The sequence below is a fragment of the Sesamum indicum genome, linkage group LG11, assembly GCF_000512975.1.
Source record: "Sesamum indicum cultivar Zhongzhi No. 13 linkage group LG11, S_indicum_v1.0, whole genome shotgun sequence".
In the NCBI taxonomy this organism is placed as follows: Eukaryota; Viridiplantae; Streptophyta; class Magnoliopsida; order Lamiales; family Pedaliaceae; genus Sesamum; species Sesamum indicum.
In genome coordinates, this window is record NC_026155.1 from 285,491 (window position 1) to 298,484 (window position 12,994).

The 12,994-nt window shown below is 35.6% G+C and overlaps 4 protein-coding genes across 8 annotated transcripts in view; 1 reads left to right on the forward strand and 3 right to left on the reverse strand.

Moving 5' to 3' along the window:
• Positions 1,525-4,561, forward strand: LOC105173065 (serine/arginine-rich splicing factor RS31). 3 transcript variants are annotated; one of them, XM_011094712.2, is made up of 6 exons: positions 1,525-1,670; positions 1,759-1,883; positions 3,238-3,350; positions 3,541-3,764; positions 3,870-4,157; positions 4,336-4,561. In XM_011094712.2, the coding sequence occupies exons 2-5, from the start codon at positions 1,778-1,780 to the stop codon at positions 4,123-4,125; spliced, it is 699 nt and encodes a 232-aa protein (XP_011093014.1). In that variant the 5' UTR covers positions 1,525-1,670; positions 1,759-1,777; the 3' UTR covers positions 4,126-4,157; positions 4,336-4,561. The 3 variants fall into 3 exon arrangements, with proteins under 3 accessions (XP_011093014.1, XP_020553452.1, XP_011093015.1); XM_011094713.2 differs by lacking the exon at positions 1,525-1,670 and adding an exon at positions 2,622-3,080 and having other exon boundaries at positions 1,752-1,883; XM_020697793.1 differs by lacking the exon at positions 1,525-1,670 and having other exon boundaries at positions 1,678-1,883.
• On the reverse strand, positions 4,987-5,805 carry LOC105173064 (calcium-binding protein KIC-like). Its single transcript, XM_011094711.2, has one exon. The coding sequence runs from the start codon at positions 5,555-5,557 to the stop codon at positions 5,198-5,200; it is 360 nt and encodes a 119-aa protein (XP_011093013.1). The 5' UTR covers positions 5,558-5,805; the 3' UTR covers positions 4,987-5,197.
• LOC105173067 (protein yippee-like At4g27745) lies at positions 8,119-9,501 on the reverse strand. 3 transcript variants are annotated; one of them, XM_020697937.1, is made up of 3 exons: positions 9,226-9,501; positions 8,844-8,994; positions 8,119-8,545 (listed from the first exon to the last, which is right to left on the reverse strand). In XM_020697937.1, exons 2-3 carry the CDS (start codon positions 8,934-8,936, stop codon positions 8,318-8,320), a joined length of 321 nt encoding a protein of 106 aa, XP_020553596.1. In that variant the 5' UTR covers positions 8,937-8,994; positions 9,226-9,501; the 3' UTR covers positions 8,119-8,317. The 3 variants fall into 3 exon arrangements, with proteins under 3 accessions (XP_020553596.1, XP_020553595.1, XP_011093016.1); XM_020697936.1 differs by having other exon boundaries at positions 8,844-9,047; positions 9,226-9,500; XM_011094714.2 differs by lacking the exon at positions 9,226-9,501 and having other exon boundaries at positions 8,844-9,218.
• Positions 9,668-12,994, reverse strand: part of LOC105173068 (serine/threonine-protein kinase WNK8-like) — a gene marked incomplete in the record, with an annotated part of 3,981 nt that continues 654 nt past the window's right edge. The window contains 7 exon segments of the mRNA XM_020697935.1: positions 9,668-10,902; positions 10,986-11,379; positions 11,461-11,618; positions 11,702-11,922; positions 11,996-12,223; positions 12,355-12,392; positions 12,809-12,994. Coding sequence (XP_020553594.1) covers positions 10,070-10,902; positions 10,986-11,379; positions 11,461-11,618; positions 11,702-11,922; positions 11,996-12,223; positions 12,355-12,392; positions 12,809-12,982 — 2,046 coding nt within the window.

Genomic DNA, 12,994 nt, shown 5'->3' on the forward strand with positions numbered 1-12,994 from the left:
AGAACTTTTATAACTGACAACTCCTCGATTTAGCCCAAATATATATAACCAAGTTTAGCATCATCCACAACATATTGAAAGTGGGTATTGATATACCATTTCAGTATCAACTCTCCATGACCATCTACATTAAGAAATCCTTAGTTCTTCTCAAGTACTTAAGGATATTCTAGATGGTAGTCTAGTGACCATCACTAGCACATGTCTAATAACAGCTATTTAATAATTTAGTGCATTGCTACATATACATGCAATTTGTCGTACTTTTCCTACAAATCACAATATCACATATATAACAATTGATAAAATCACAAAACTCAAGGAATAAAAAAGTAATTCCATTATATCATCAAGCGGAAGAAAAATACCATATAAAATTAAATTAATAATATGACGTACATGTTCGTATCCAATCAATAAAATCAAAGAACATGAATAATGAGAGAATTCTCTACGCTGGGTAGAGATTTACAGCTCTGTAATTTATTTTTGTGATTTGTTTCTATAGATACATTATTTATAATGATACAAATTTCTTATCTTTTAAATTATTTTAAATTCAAATGACAAAGTAGTTAATATTTGATATATAAGTGACTTATCTTTTCTCACTTAACTATCAAATATTATTGCTTCATATAAAATATTATCACTATATAATAATAAAATATAACTAACTTATTAACTTTTTTAAAATATTCTCGTGCTTTTCGAATTTTATCCAAAATAATAATAAATTTGTGCAGATTAATAGATTAGAAATACAATATAAAATTCAAATTTATTTTTGTATCTTTTAATATTTTTTTATCATTATCATATTAATTTAAATTCATTATTTCGCAGCTTATATTGATTATATTCTTTTGTATAAATATTAATACTTTTATTTTGTACAAATATTAATATTTCTTATTCTTTATTTAAAAGAAACTTCATAAATAATATTAGTCAGATTGTTTTAGATAAATCCAATATTTATAATTTTTTATCCAAAACGTTGTTAGATAATACTACTAAGATCTCTTTAAGATGAAATATATTAATTTTTATATTATCTAAATATATATTATATTCTTTTGTATAAATATTAATACTTTTATTTTGTACAAATATTAATATTTCTTATTCTTTATTTAAAAGAAACTTCATAAATAATATTAGTCAGATTGTTTTAGATAAATCCAATATTTATTTTATTTTATCCAAAACGTTGTTAGATAATACTACTAAGATCTCTTTAAGATGAAATATAATAATTTTTATATTATCTAAAAATATATATTATATTTTATTTGGCATAATAGAGCTCATTGAGGTTGTCCATATCTGTAAATACGTAGCACTTATGTGGATAGCTTTAATATTTCTGTTTTATTATATATAGATATGTTGTGGAAATGACATTACAGCAGCTGCCTCTGATAAATGCAATAAGCCCAAAAGGGTTCCCGGAATCAATCAGACTACTGCCCATGGGCCTATTCAGGTCTTCTAAAGTACAACTCCAGCCCTTTGGATCCCCATTAACCAATGCAATTGATTTAAGCCCATTGTCCACGACTCTCCAAATCAATTCTGAAATCTGAACCCATCCTCCGCTGCCGCTCCTGCAAGCTTTTACCCTCAAATTCGATTCACGAAGCTAGGGTTCTTCATTTTTTTACACGGTATATTATTCTTGCCCCCCTTTCTGTCGAGAGTTTTCAGTTTTGTGTTTTTGATGATTTCTGTATTGTTCTTTGCTTGTTTATCAAGGTAAAATTTGTGAGCGAATATGAGACCCATTTTCTGCGGCAATTTTGAGTACGATACTCGACAATCGGACTTGGAGCGCTTATTTTCCAAATATGGAAGAATCGAACGTATCGACATGAAATCTGGTAACTTCCAAAAACATTTTTTTCTATTGATATATTTATATATGTTTCAAAATATTGATTTTGCACTTCTGTTAACTGTTTTGCTCTCTTCCTTACAACTTTTAGTTTCCTGTGTTCTTGATTTGGGTCATGGATATTTAGTGATTGAAACACAAAGAAAAATGTTCTCCTCACTCCGGCAAATATAAATTTGTAGCTCTTTTTTCTTCTTTATTTTATTTTATCTTTTCATGTTTTTCCCTTTTCTTCTCTTTTATACACTAGAATACAGCCCCTGGTCTATAGCTGAGAAATCAAGCATAAGGGAAATTAATAGCGCCTTGTAAATTTACTACCTTTTCCTTCCCCCCTTTTTCCTGGAGTCCCTGTGCTATTCGTAATGCATTTTGTATTTAACACATGACTGGAGTTGTCCTTTGATTGCTTATCCGTTATAGCATGCTCACATTTCTGCTGATCAATTTTAACTTAAAAAAATGTGCATTCATGCCCCATTGTGTTTGGAATAGAAGGTTGAACTTTGACTATTGCTCGTCTTACCATACAGAGGATATTTTTGTGGTAGCATTGACTTAAGGAATTATGAGTTATTTAAGTGAGCTTACTGCTGGTGTACGACATGAATAAAACATAAGTGGCAGGGAAATTGAAAGAAAACTCATATCCTTGGCAAGGAAATGGCAGGAAATTTCAATCTTTATCAAAGATCTCCATATTTAAGTGTTTGTTTTCACGCAGGAACTTCTATTGCTAAAGGAAAATGAGCTACTACCATCTTCTCTGCAATAAAAACCTCTAATGCAAACGGCAACCTATCTACTTGACAGTTCTACTCACAGATGGATTTGTTCTACATCTCTTTCACTTTCCTCAATGAATAGAGTTGACATCTCACCAGAATAGTAATGGTGGAAATGAGTTCATCATGCCATGCACCACAATAATGATAAGGGATCAATGTTTCTGTTCATCTGCAATGCCAACCACACTATTCATAAGGCGATCAATGAGTTCTATCATGCCATGTCTTCCATTTACTGAACTCTGCTGTGAAATTCGTCAACCATGCTTAGCAATGACTACTCGACTCCCCATGGATCTACCCATATTTTGCCTTCATCATTATTCATCTTTCTTTAGTTCATCATGCAAGGCCTCTACATCCTTTCTTTCATCAGAACCTTCTCATGTTTGCAGGTGTTGTACTTTATTTAACTGTTTCATAGGGCAAAGTAGTTTTTCCTTTTGTGTTTCTTTTTTCCTGCCAGCTAATAATATGAGTTGTCCATTGAGGTGTGCTGCGGGATCTTATTCTTTATTGTCTCTCATTCTCATGCTTGTTCTTTTACCTCAGGATTTGCCTTCGTTTATTTTGAGGATGAACGCGATGCCGAAGATGCCATCCGTGGTCTTGACAACTTACCATTTGGATATGACAGGCGCAGATTGTCAGTTGAATGGGCCAAGGTATGTTGCCTCCTTAGTTGATCAATTTCTTTGGGTGAAGACTTCTCTACTGGCTGTCTGGTTCTAGCATTAACAATAGTGAGATTAAGTCGTCTCTTCTTTTAGTAATGGAAAAATAAGAATTTTCTTTGTTCAACAAGTTATTTGAAGTTAAATTGTTTACAACTTTTACATGGTTTCATCTTGTTAGGGTGAACGTGGAAGGCATCATGATGCAAGAGCAACAAGCCAGAGACCGACTAAAACCCTTTTTGTGATAAATTTTGACCCAGTCCGTACGAGAGAACGTGATATAGAGAGGCACTTTGAACCATATGGGAAGGTTCTTAATGTACGCATTCGTCGGAATTTTGCATTTGTGCAATTTGAGACCCAGGAAGATGCCACGAAAGCTTTGGAGTGCACCCACATGAGGTGATGAATATTATTAACTTGCCTTTTATGTATCTTCTGTCGTATTCAGAGTCATTTTAACCTCATCTTAATAAGTGGCCTGATAAAATTCCTACGCAATTGCAGTAAGATACTAGACAGAGTTGTTTCTGTCGAGTATGCTCTGAGGGATGATGATGAGAGAGGTGGAAGATATGATAGCCCAAGAAGAGATTATGGAAGGCGTGGAGAGAGTCCTCCCCGGAGGTCACCCAGTCCTCGGTACCGCCGGAGTCGTATGAGTCCTGATTATGGGCGGGCTAGAAGCCCAGTTTATGATAGGTACAACGGCCCTTCATATGCAAGGGCCAGGAGTCCTGAATATGGCAGATATCGAAAATAAGATGCGTCCTCTGCGTGCTCTCTGGTTAACTGGTATTCGAACTTTTCTCTTTGATTGACATGCATGTTAAAAAAATGAAGAAATTTTGTTTAAGCGGTGCCTGATAAGGATGACATCTCTATGTAGAAAGCATCTAATATATGTAGTCCTTTCTTCCCATTGCACTTGAGGTCATATTGTTTACATGCTTCTGTGTTCCTTGTGCGTTAGGTCACCTGTCCACGGATCAAGAACTTGATGGAGAGAGTCCGTATGGAAGTCCATACTGTACTTTGGTGTGCTAGTCAGTCTATGAATGGAGTGTATTAATCTTGCAACGAAAAAACTTATAGGCACCAATGTTCAATCTTCTTTGTAATTGGAATAGATTTGGTCGGTTTGTTGACAAGGTACTGGTTATTTGTAATTGGCTTGGTGTTTGAGGAGTTTCTCTTGTGCATAAGCTGTTGGTTTTGTGATGGATTTTTAGTTTCTTTTCCTTACTATTATTGCCAGTTATTGGGGATGGTGGCAACCACTTGGTTGACTAGGTGCATTCTTGTTTTCTTATTTGATTCCCTACTCTCGTCTTTGTGAGCAGACCGGTTTCTAAAAGTGGTGGGGTGAGACATATAACCAAGTTGCTTAGATTTTCAACTTTATATTTAGGTCCATTTTATTCAACAAGTAGTTGCGGTACCAATTTTTTTCTGTCATGATATCCTAATTGCCCATAGTGAAATGGATATGGGTGGAAGAAAAGATAAGCCAACAACTGTTAAATTCATAGGAAAAAATTCAATGGAAAAAGAAAAATCGACTGAAAGCAATAGAGGGGAACAGGACGTTTGCTGCATGGTTCACTCTCTATTTGCTAGTATGTCTTGAAAGCAGGGAGCCCACCTGTTTATAAGTAGTAAATAAACGAACATCAAATGCATTTTGCAGGTTTACATCTCTAAAAGTAATCGACTGTCGTCTCAGGTTGCATAGTTAATTCGTTCCACCAATTATATGATAGAAACATAGAGAGGATATAAGGTAGTTAGTAATTTAGGCATCATCTACACAAATAAAAATGACAAACACAAAATCAAGAAGAGGCTCTCTGCAACTCCCCTTGGATGGCCTTGTCAAGCCAAGTCTCAGCATCCTCCATCATCCCCGGACTGAGTCTGACCATAAGAATGCAAAACTCCGTCTCGTTGAGCGCCCCATCTCCGTCTAGATCGCCTTCTCGTACCATAGCCTCTGCATCTTCTTCGCTCATCCCTTGTAATCCTAAAAGCTCACAGTTCTTCTGCAGACTTGTGGACGTGATCAACCCTTTAGCTGGATCTGCCAGAAGACGGAACCCACTGCAGAGTTCGGCAACAAAGGTATCGACATCTAACTTATCTGCCATCACAGGCAACAAGTCTTGGTATTCTCCGCCATCAACTTTGGTTTCCATTTTTCCTTGTGAAATCTCAAGAATCAGGAAGAGCTGTAGTATATCTCAAAGGGAGAGAAAAACGTGATAGCCCTTTATGGGAATAGATTGGTGATGCCGACCATGGAATGGAGAGGCTAACGCATACGTGCCATCGTCAAATTTATGTGATTCCATGAAAATTGGACGGCCAGGATTTGGTTCTTGTGTATTTAATGCGTATCAAGTTGTCCAAGTCTTGGTACTACATTCTTGGAGTGCTTGATTGATTTCCCATTGGCGTTTTACACGGGAATTTGGGGTATTTTCCAGGAAGGTGCGTCGTGGGGTAGAAATATGGGACATGGGTATGGGTGGGTTTGTTTGGACAGATATTAGAGTATGACTTGTCACTCGTGAGGAAATTTGCTTATTTTGTCGGAGTTTATGATTCTTCTACGAAGCTTCCTTCTTCTTGTACTCCCTAACCAGTTTGCACCATCCAATACATAATTATATTTATATTCTCTGAATTTTTAGTATACTTATACGAATCATTTTACTTTTTCATAAATATACAAGTCATCATGTCACTGTTTTCCAACCAAAAAAAAAAAAAGTGGTCTGAAAGTGTGAACTATCAATACTGCCCCTTACTGATAAAAAAAAATAATAAAATGAAAATGCATTTCCTTGTGTGACAGATTTGCCCTATGGAGTGTTGCTGTAATTGCCAAAATTTAGCTGGGGTCTCAAAGTAATGATTTAGGGATAAGCAATATGGTCTCATATCATGTTTTATTAACTATATCAATTTTTAATTTTTATAATATTATGCTGTTTAATCTTTACAAAATTTTAGATAAAAATCTTCATATTATTTAATAAATTTTAAATGTGCACAGCTATCCCATTTTATCATTTTTTTTAAAAAAAAACAAATAGAACCTTATATAAAATTACCCAATTTAATAATTAATGATGCGTATCAAAATCCAACAGCACCACAAGAATTTTTAAAGATCTTCTAAGAAATTTTAAAATTATCATAGGGCTAACATGCAAAATAAAAAATTACCAACTCAGATGTGTAAAACAGTAAAAACTATTCGATAATATAAAAATGAGAAAATCGAGTGAACACTTGCTACGTGTGAGCAACTAGTTTATTTACTTATTGCCTTACCTGAACCCCTATTTATTATAATAAATTTTGAGATTTTATGGTAAGTAGAGATATCTTTAAAATTCTTGAGATGTCTATTTTCTGAAGATGATGTCTATTCAAGTTTTTGAGTTATTCCCTAAAATATATGCCAATAACAAGGGATTTTGTTAAGATAGCGAAAAATATAGGATTGTTAGTAGTTGGATTTTTGAACAATGGAATCCAGCTGACACCATTTTAGGAAGATAGAGCCTAAGGTCTACAGAATGCAAATGAATGACATTAGGCTGCTACTATGAGTCCTTTTTTTGGTGTTGTCCTATGAGAAAAAGGGAAAAGAATATTTTATTAAATATATTTATTACTAAATTATATTAAAATAATGAACTAACAGTTTTAATAGAATTTATATAAAATACACAAATATTTTAAATTACAATTCATTAATTTTAGTTATAACTAAAAATAGCAGATAATAAATAATAATCAATATAAAAGTTTAAATTTCAAAATTTTGTAAATTTTTAAAATTTATTAATTGATAGTTAATATGAAAATTTGATTTGAATTTTTTTAATAGGTGTATGTGTAATTGTAGTATAATTCAATGAATTATTGGGTAATTTTCCGTAGATATACTTAAAATTATCTAGTGATGTGTAATTAGGATTAACAAAAACCAGTCCACTAAAAGTTTGAAAAAATGCTTAAAAATTTTATTAATGAGTTGAATTCAACAAAAATTTAGAGAATGGAAGGAGGGTCATTAATTTGTATTGTTTATTTGGACAAATGAGTAGGAAAGAAAATGTGTCTTTCTCCCATAATATTTTGATGGAAGCTACACACCACTTTACACATACATTGCATACAACACAATATTATTTAATTAAATTAATATATGTAGTGTTCAAAGTCCACATATAGCATGCAATTAACAATAAGACTTATTTGTGATTATGGGTTTAATTAATTAATGAAGAAATTGATGGCCCTTAGACCCATTCATCAATTCATCACCAAATAGGGTTTCTGCAAATGATGATGAGTTAACTCTATGACAAGTCTAGAAAGGAAATTAATGATCAGAAGTGAGCTGCCCCATTCTCTTTGAATAACAACCAAACCCCCCATACCCATACCCATTGCATGCATCATTTTAGAAAGCCCATTCTTTCAAGACAGACATCCTTAATATATAGAATTCTGTAGAATTATAGGCCTGTCTCTGTCTGTCTCTGCCCCCTTCATCCATATTAATTCTTCTCCTCGGACAACAGAAACTAATAATCAAGGGGCTGCCGGCTGCCGGCCGCTGTTTAATATACCACAAATGACTTGTTAATCATAGTATCCGCAAAGATGAGTGAGACCGCTCATCTCCACTCACTCCCACCTCTTCTTTTCCTTTCAACTGTATTAATTTTCTATGACATCACACAACACTTTTTTTTATTTACATAATTCAAATCTTTACAATTACATTTCCTTTTTCACAGAGATTATAAGCTACCAAACATTCTTTTTTCTCCTCCACCAATCACTTGTTTCTTTTGTACATCACAAGAACTGGACTTCAGCTATCAAATTAACACAGAGATAGGCTCCTGCCCTTTTCAACATTGGATAGGTAGCTACCAATTTTCTTTCACAATTTTATACTTTTCGAGCACTACTTTTCCTTCCTTGTACTTTTGTGACTCTTCGTACGCTTTCTCATACTTCCACCCCAACACCTCCCGGCAGTCTACACAGTGGATGTCGGCCACCCTGTGCAAACCGGTCATCAGCTGCCGATCCTCCTTTGGACCCGTTAAGACATTATGTGCATGAGAAAATAGAAAGGCTCTACCGTTTTTCGACTGATCAAAATATCGAGATCAACAAGTTAGTGACAAACGTCATGATCATCACATGTAAAAGTAACCTGAAAAAAGAACCCTTTTTTATCCCCTTCCTTTTCCAAAATTGTTTCCAGTTCCTTTATGTGTCCTTTTTCAGTAATGATGAGCCGATTTACTGTCCTAATTTTCTGTTGATCAAACAAGCTAGATTCAAAAGAAATAAATGACCAGTTGAGTAACTCAATAAAAAATAACAGAGACATAGTCCCTGATAATTGAGTTGAGGGAGAAAAGAAGATGGGAGGAATTGCTTCACCTGAAATCCTTTTGAAACGATATCATCATGAAGAGCAACAGGGTTTCTGCATTTATAGCAGCTGTACAACCTTGGACCGATCAAATCTCCCATTTTCCCAAAATAATGTTAAGAGAATAGGGAAACCTCAGCTGCTTCTGTTCTATGTCGTCTAACCAGACAAGAAGTAGTTTTATTTGTCAACCAAACTTAGATGGCAATTTTCTTGCAAGAAAAGATTAGACGGAAATTAAAGCTCGGGACAAATGATGAAAGGAAAACCATTTGATTATTGGAGCCAACACAATTAAAATAGAAGATTGAGTGATGATTCTAAACAAGACATGATGTTAATCAAGTAAAAATTGGGTCTTGAAAAGGATAGGGTTGATCAAGTACTCACCCCCTTTTGAAGCAGAAGCTTATATAATTATAATGGAGGGGTATTGGCTCTCAACAATTATTGTCACACTCAATGGCCCCAGCTCCTTGCCTTGCGTTTGGATATCCATTCACCTGAAAACCGACGACCCCTCAAGAAGAACTTGTTATAGTAAACAATAACAAAAAATGCACCACTGCTGACAAAAGCGATTTCTTTATAGGCAATAGGGATAGGAATTGGTAATGGTTTCAACTACTTTTTCATCAACATTGGAAAATATATTCCCCACAGCATGCAGCATGAGACTTAACTAGTACCACTACAAGTGCAAAAGCTACTTGCCTTGTACACCCAATTGCTGAATAATATATTATAATACTGCCAGTGTTTGAACTAGTCAGACCTTGCCAAAAAAAAAGCAAAATTAAAGAAATATTGTATAAGTTGTGATGCCACGATCCTTAGACTTGAGCCTGCAGGTGATTCGCATGCAGGCTGAAGATGATACAGGGGTTCTTACATTTTCAAAATGTAAACACGCGAGGCTAGTATGACATACATGTACCAAGATCATGCACAAGAAATACAATTTGTTGTTTGTCTACCAGGTGAAATAGAAATATATTCAGAAATCAACTATTATGTACATTCTCATACAAGATCCATTGCCCTGGCTCCAAAAAGATGATTAGTTCTACAAAGGAAGCCACATCCAATAAGGAAGGTTCCAAAGATCCATCACAACAAAACAAATAGAATAAAAGTCCTAAACAAGGAAAAACCGTCCTGAGATCATCCTCAACCACAAAACGAAAAACTTGGACATGGGCAGGAAGAAGATAAGAAGCAAATAACCCACCGGTTAATGAACAACCACTTTATCTTTCGCCATCCACCTTTTCTTGGTTTCCTCCATTGCATCCTGCTTCATCCTCAAAAGTTCTTGAAACCATTGCTGATATTGTGCTTCAATTGCATCAAGCTCAAGCTTCAGCTCAGCCTCAGGATCTCTCCTTTGCAAAGTCAAAGTTGAACAAGGGCTCCCTTTGGAAAACGTATCCTGATCAGAGAAAACCAAGTCAGAGTTCTCTGCCAACTGATCCCTATGTGCAGGATATTCTAAATTGCCACTTTCAACTGCACGCAATCTGCATTCAGCACAATATAGATCCCTAAAGTCCCTCTCAGAGGCTTCAGCACTGGAACCCTTAGACATCACACTTCTTCTTAAAGAATCTTCACCCAAGACCTCAGAAGTTGCTGATCCATGTGACAACTTGTTGCCTGTATTTATTGTGAAACATGGAGACAAAGCAAATGAAACGTGAGGAGAAGCAATACTGGAATTCCCATACAAATTATGGCCATTAACAGCTGGTACAAAAATTCGAGGATCCATATGAAACTCGCATGCATCATCTTGCTTGACCACTAACTCAGCTGGACTACCTGCCACGGGTGTCTCCCATTGATCTGGCATCAAGGTTAGGCCACTTGCTCTTCTCTCTGCGCTGGAGAGGCAACAAGATGAAGGCTTCCAGTTTGGCAAAATTCTCATAATTAAGAAATCGATAAAGTCGGCAATGAAAGCTACATCATGTTCAGCTAAATCCAGCTGCTCAACCATCTCAGCTGCAACAGCAAGCGCGGTGTCTGAATCAAGGTAAAATAGAAAGTGTATGTTCCTAACACGACCTGCACTTTAAAAGGACGATTATTGGATGCTAGTTTGCTGCAGCAACAACAGAGCAATACCAACTCACTACTCGCTTACTTACCACCCTGATCCGCGATGCGCAAGGTTAATGAGATTGAGCTGTCATCATTTTTCTTCCCCTTCAATCTAAATTCATTGTTCAGATGTACTCTTTGAATTTCCAGTACTGACGAACAAGAACTCCCAGAATTGGAGTCTGGACACTGAGACTGGTTATATTCATGGTCTATGTCCATAGAATGAGGCCCACAAATGAATGTACTTAAGAATCTAGGTGCTTCATTAGGTATTTGTAACAAATCAACAACAGGTAACTTTGAATGCTCAGATTGAAGAAAGGGGTCTCTAAGAAGCTCCTTAGCAGACAACCTTTGAGAGGCTGGAGCCAAGCATTTCTCAATGAATTCTTTGACTTCAGGAGAAGACACCTTGCCAAGTGCAGCAGGTTTCAAACCCTGCCACACAAAGTATAAATAAGACGACAACCACATAATTTTGACAGAATCCGATCCAGAATGAAGCACTCGCAAATATACCTTAGTAACTTTCCTAAAAATTTGAGCTGGATTTTTGCATTCAGAATAAGGATAATCCAAAGTCACCATTTCCAACAAGCACATTCCAAAGGAATATATGTCAACCAGTTCATTATATTCCTCCTCATAAAGCTCTGGAGCCATAAATTCTGGGGTTCCTAATCAAACAACACAAGAAGAATAAATACTTCTCGTATGATCCATTTTAATTTTGAGAAGTACAAACTCAACAACTTTATACCAATGACACTCTTTGCTGTAGGCCGCTGCAGGATGGTTGCCAATCCGAGGTCCCCAATTTTTACTTCTCCTTGATTTCCGTTAACAAGAATATTATCACATTTGAGATCCCTATGAATGACAGGTGGGATTTGACTATGAAGATAGTCTAGACCTCGGAGAATCTGCCGTGCCCAATTCTTTATAGCCTTCATATCAACAGTTTTGTGCTTTTTCCGATATCTAGAAGCCAAAACTATAGTATTAAGATATAATCTCTGTACAAAGAATTTGAGAATAAACAGAAGATACTCACTGCCTCAGGCTCCCAGATGTGAAAAGCTCTGTGATCATGTTAATAGTTTTCTTCTTTTCATCAATCCATGAATCATAGAATTTGATGATATTTTCATGCTTCAGTTGTTTTACAAGATGAACCTCAGAGTACAATTTTTCCAAATCTTGAGGTGACTGCAACACCTCATCTATCTTCACCCGATTCCATGCAACTTCTATCCCATCAACTTGATCAAATGCCTTGTAGCTAGAATAAATAAATAAAATGAGAAAGTCCACTTAGATGATTTACTTTTTCTTTTTAACACAGTTCCTACAGCGATCAGGTAAATGGAAAAGAAAGAAAAGGGGAAAAGAGGAAAAGGGTTGAATACATACACAGTCTTGAATGCGCCCTTGCCCAAGACTTCATTGTACTGCAAAAGAAAACCAAATGCATAAAGCCAAGTGAATTAACGTGCAGCAACATCCTAGCATTGTAACTTGTAAAAGGGGGCAAAAAAAGAAAAAAGCGTTAAATGCATTAGATTCCAAGCACGGCAGCTGTCGGGATTCTACAGAATATCTAACATCTTCTAAATCAAAGTGGATTAGAAATATCATCTCAGGGTATAACATAGATAGCTAAAACTACAATGGAATCAAATAAAATCAGTCTCAAAACTAAGTATGATTCAGATGATAAGAATCAGAATGAAACATGATGTCATACATTATCAGATCATCAAGAAATAATAGTTACTAGAAGATCATGAAACCATGAAAGAAACAAGAAGAACAAAGTACCACCATCCAAAATTCCACAAAAGGACAAGTGCAAAACCAAACATACCCGGACATATTGACCTCTGGGACATTTCTCCACATAATCAACCTCGTGATCAGGAGCGGCATTATAAATACCTTGACTCCCTGAAGAACCTATCGAATTCATATTCCTATTCCCACTCCCACTTCCATCTCCTATAACAGAATGACGCAATCCAGAGCCCGCACCAGAATTCATTCTGGTCGTAAA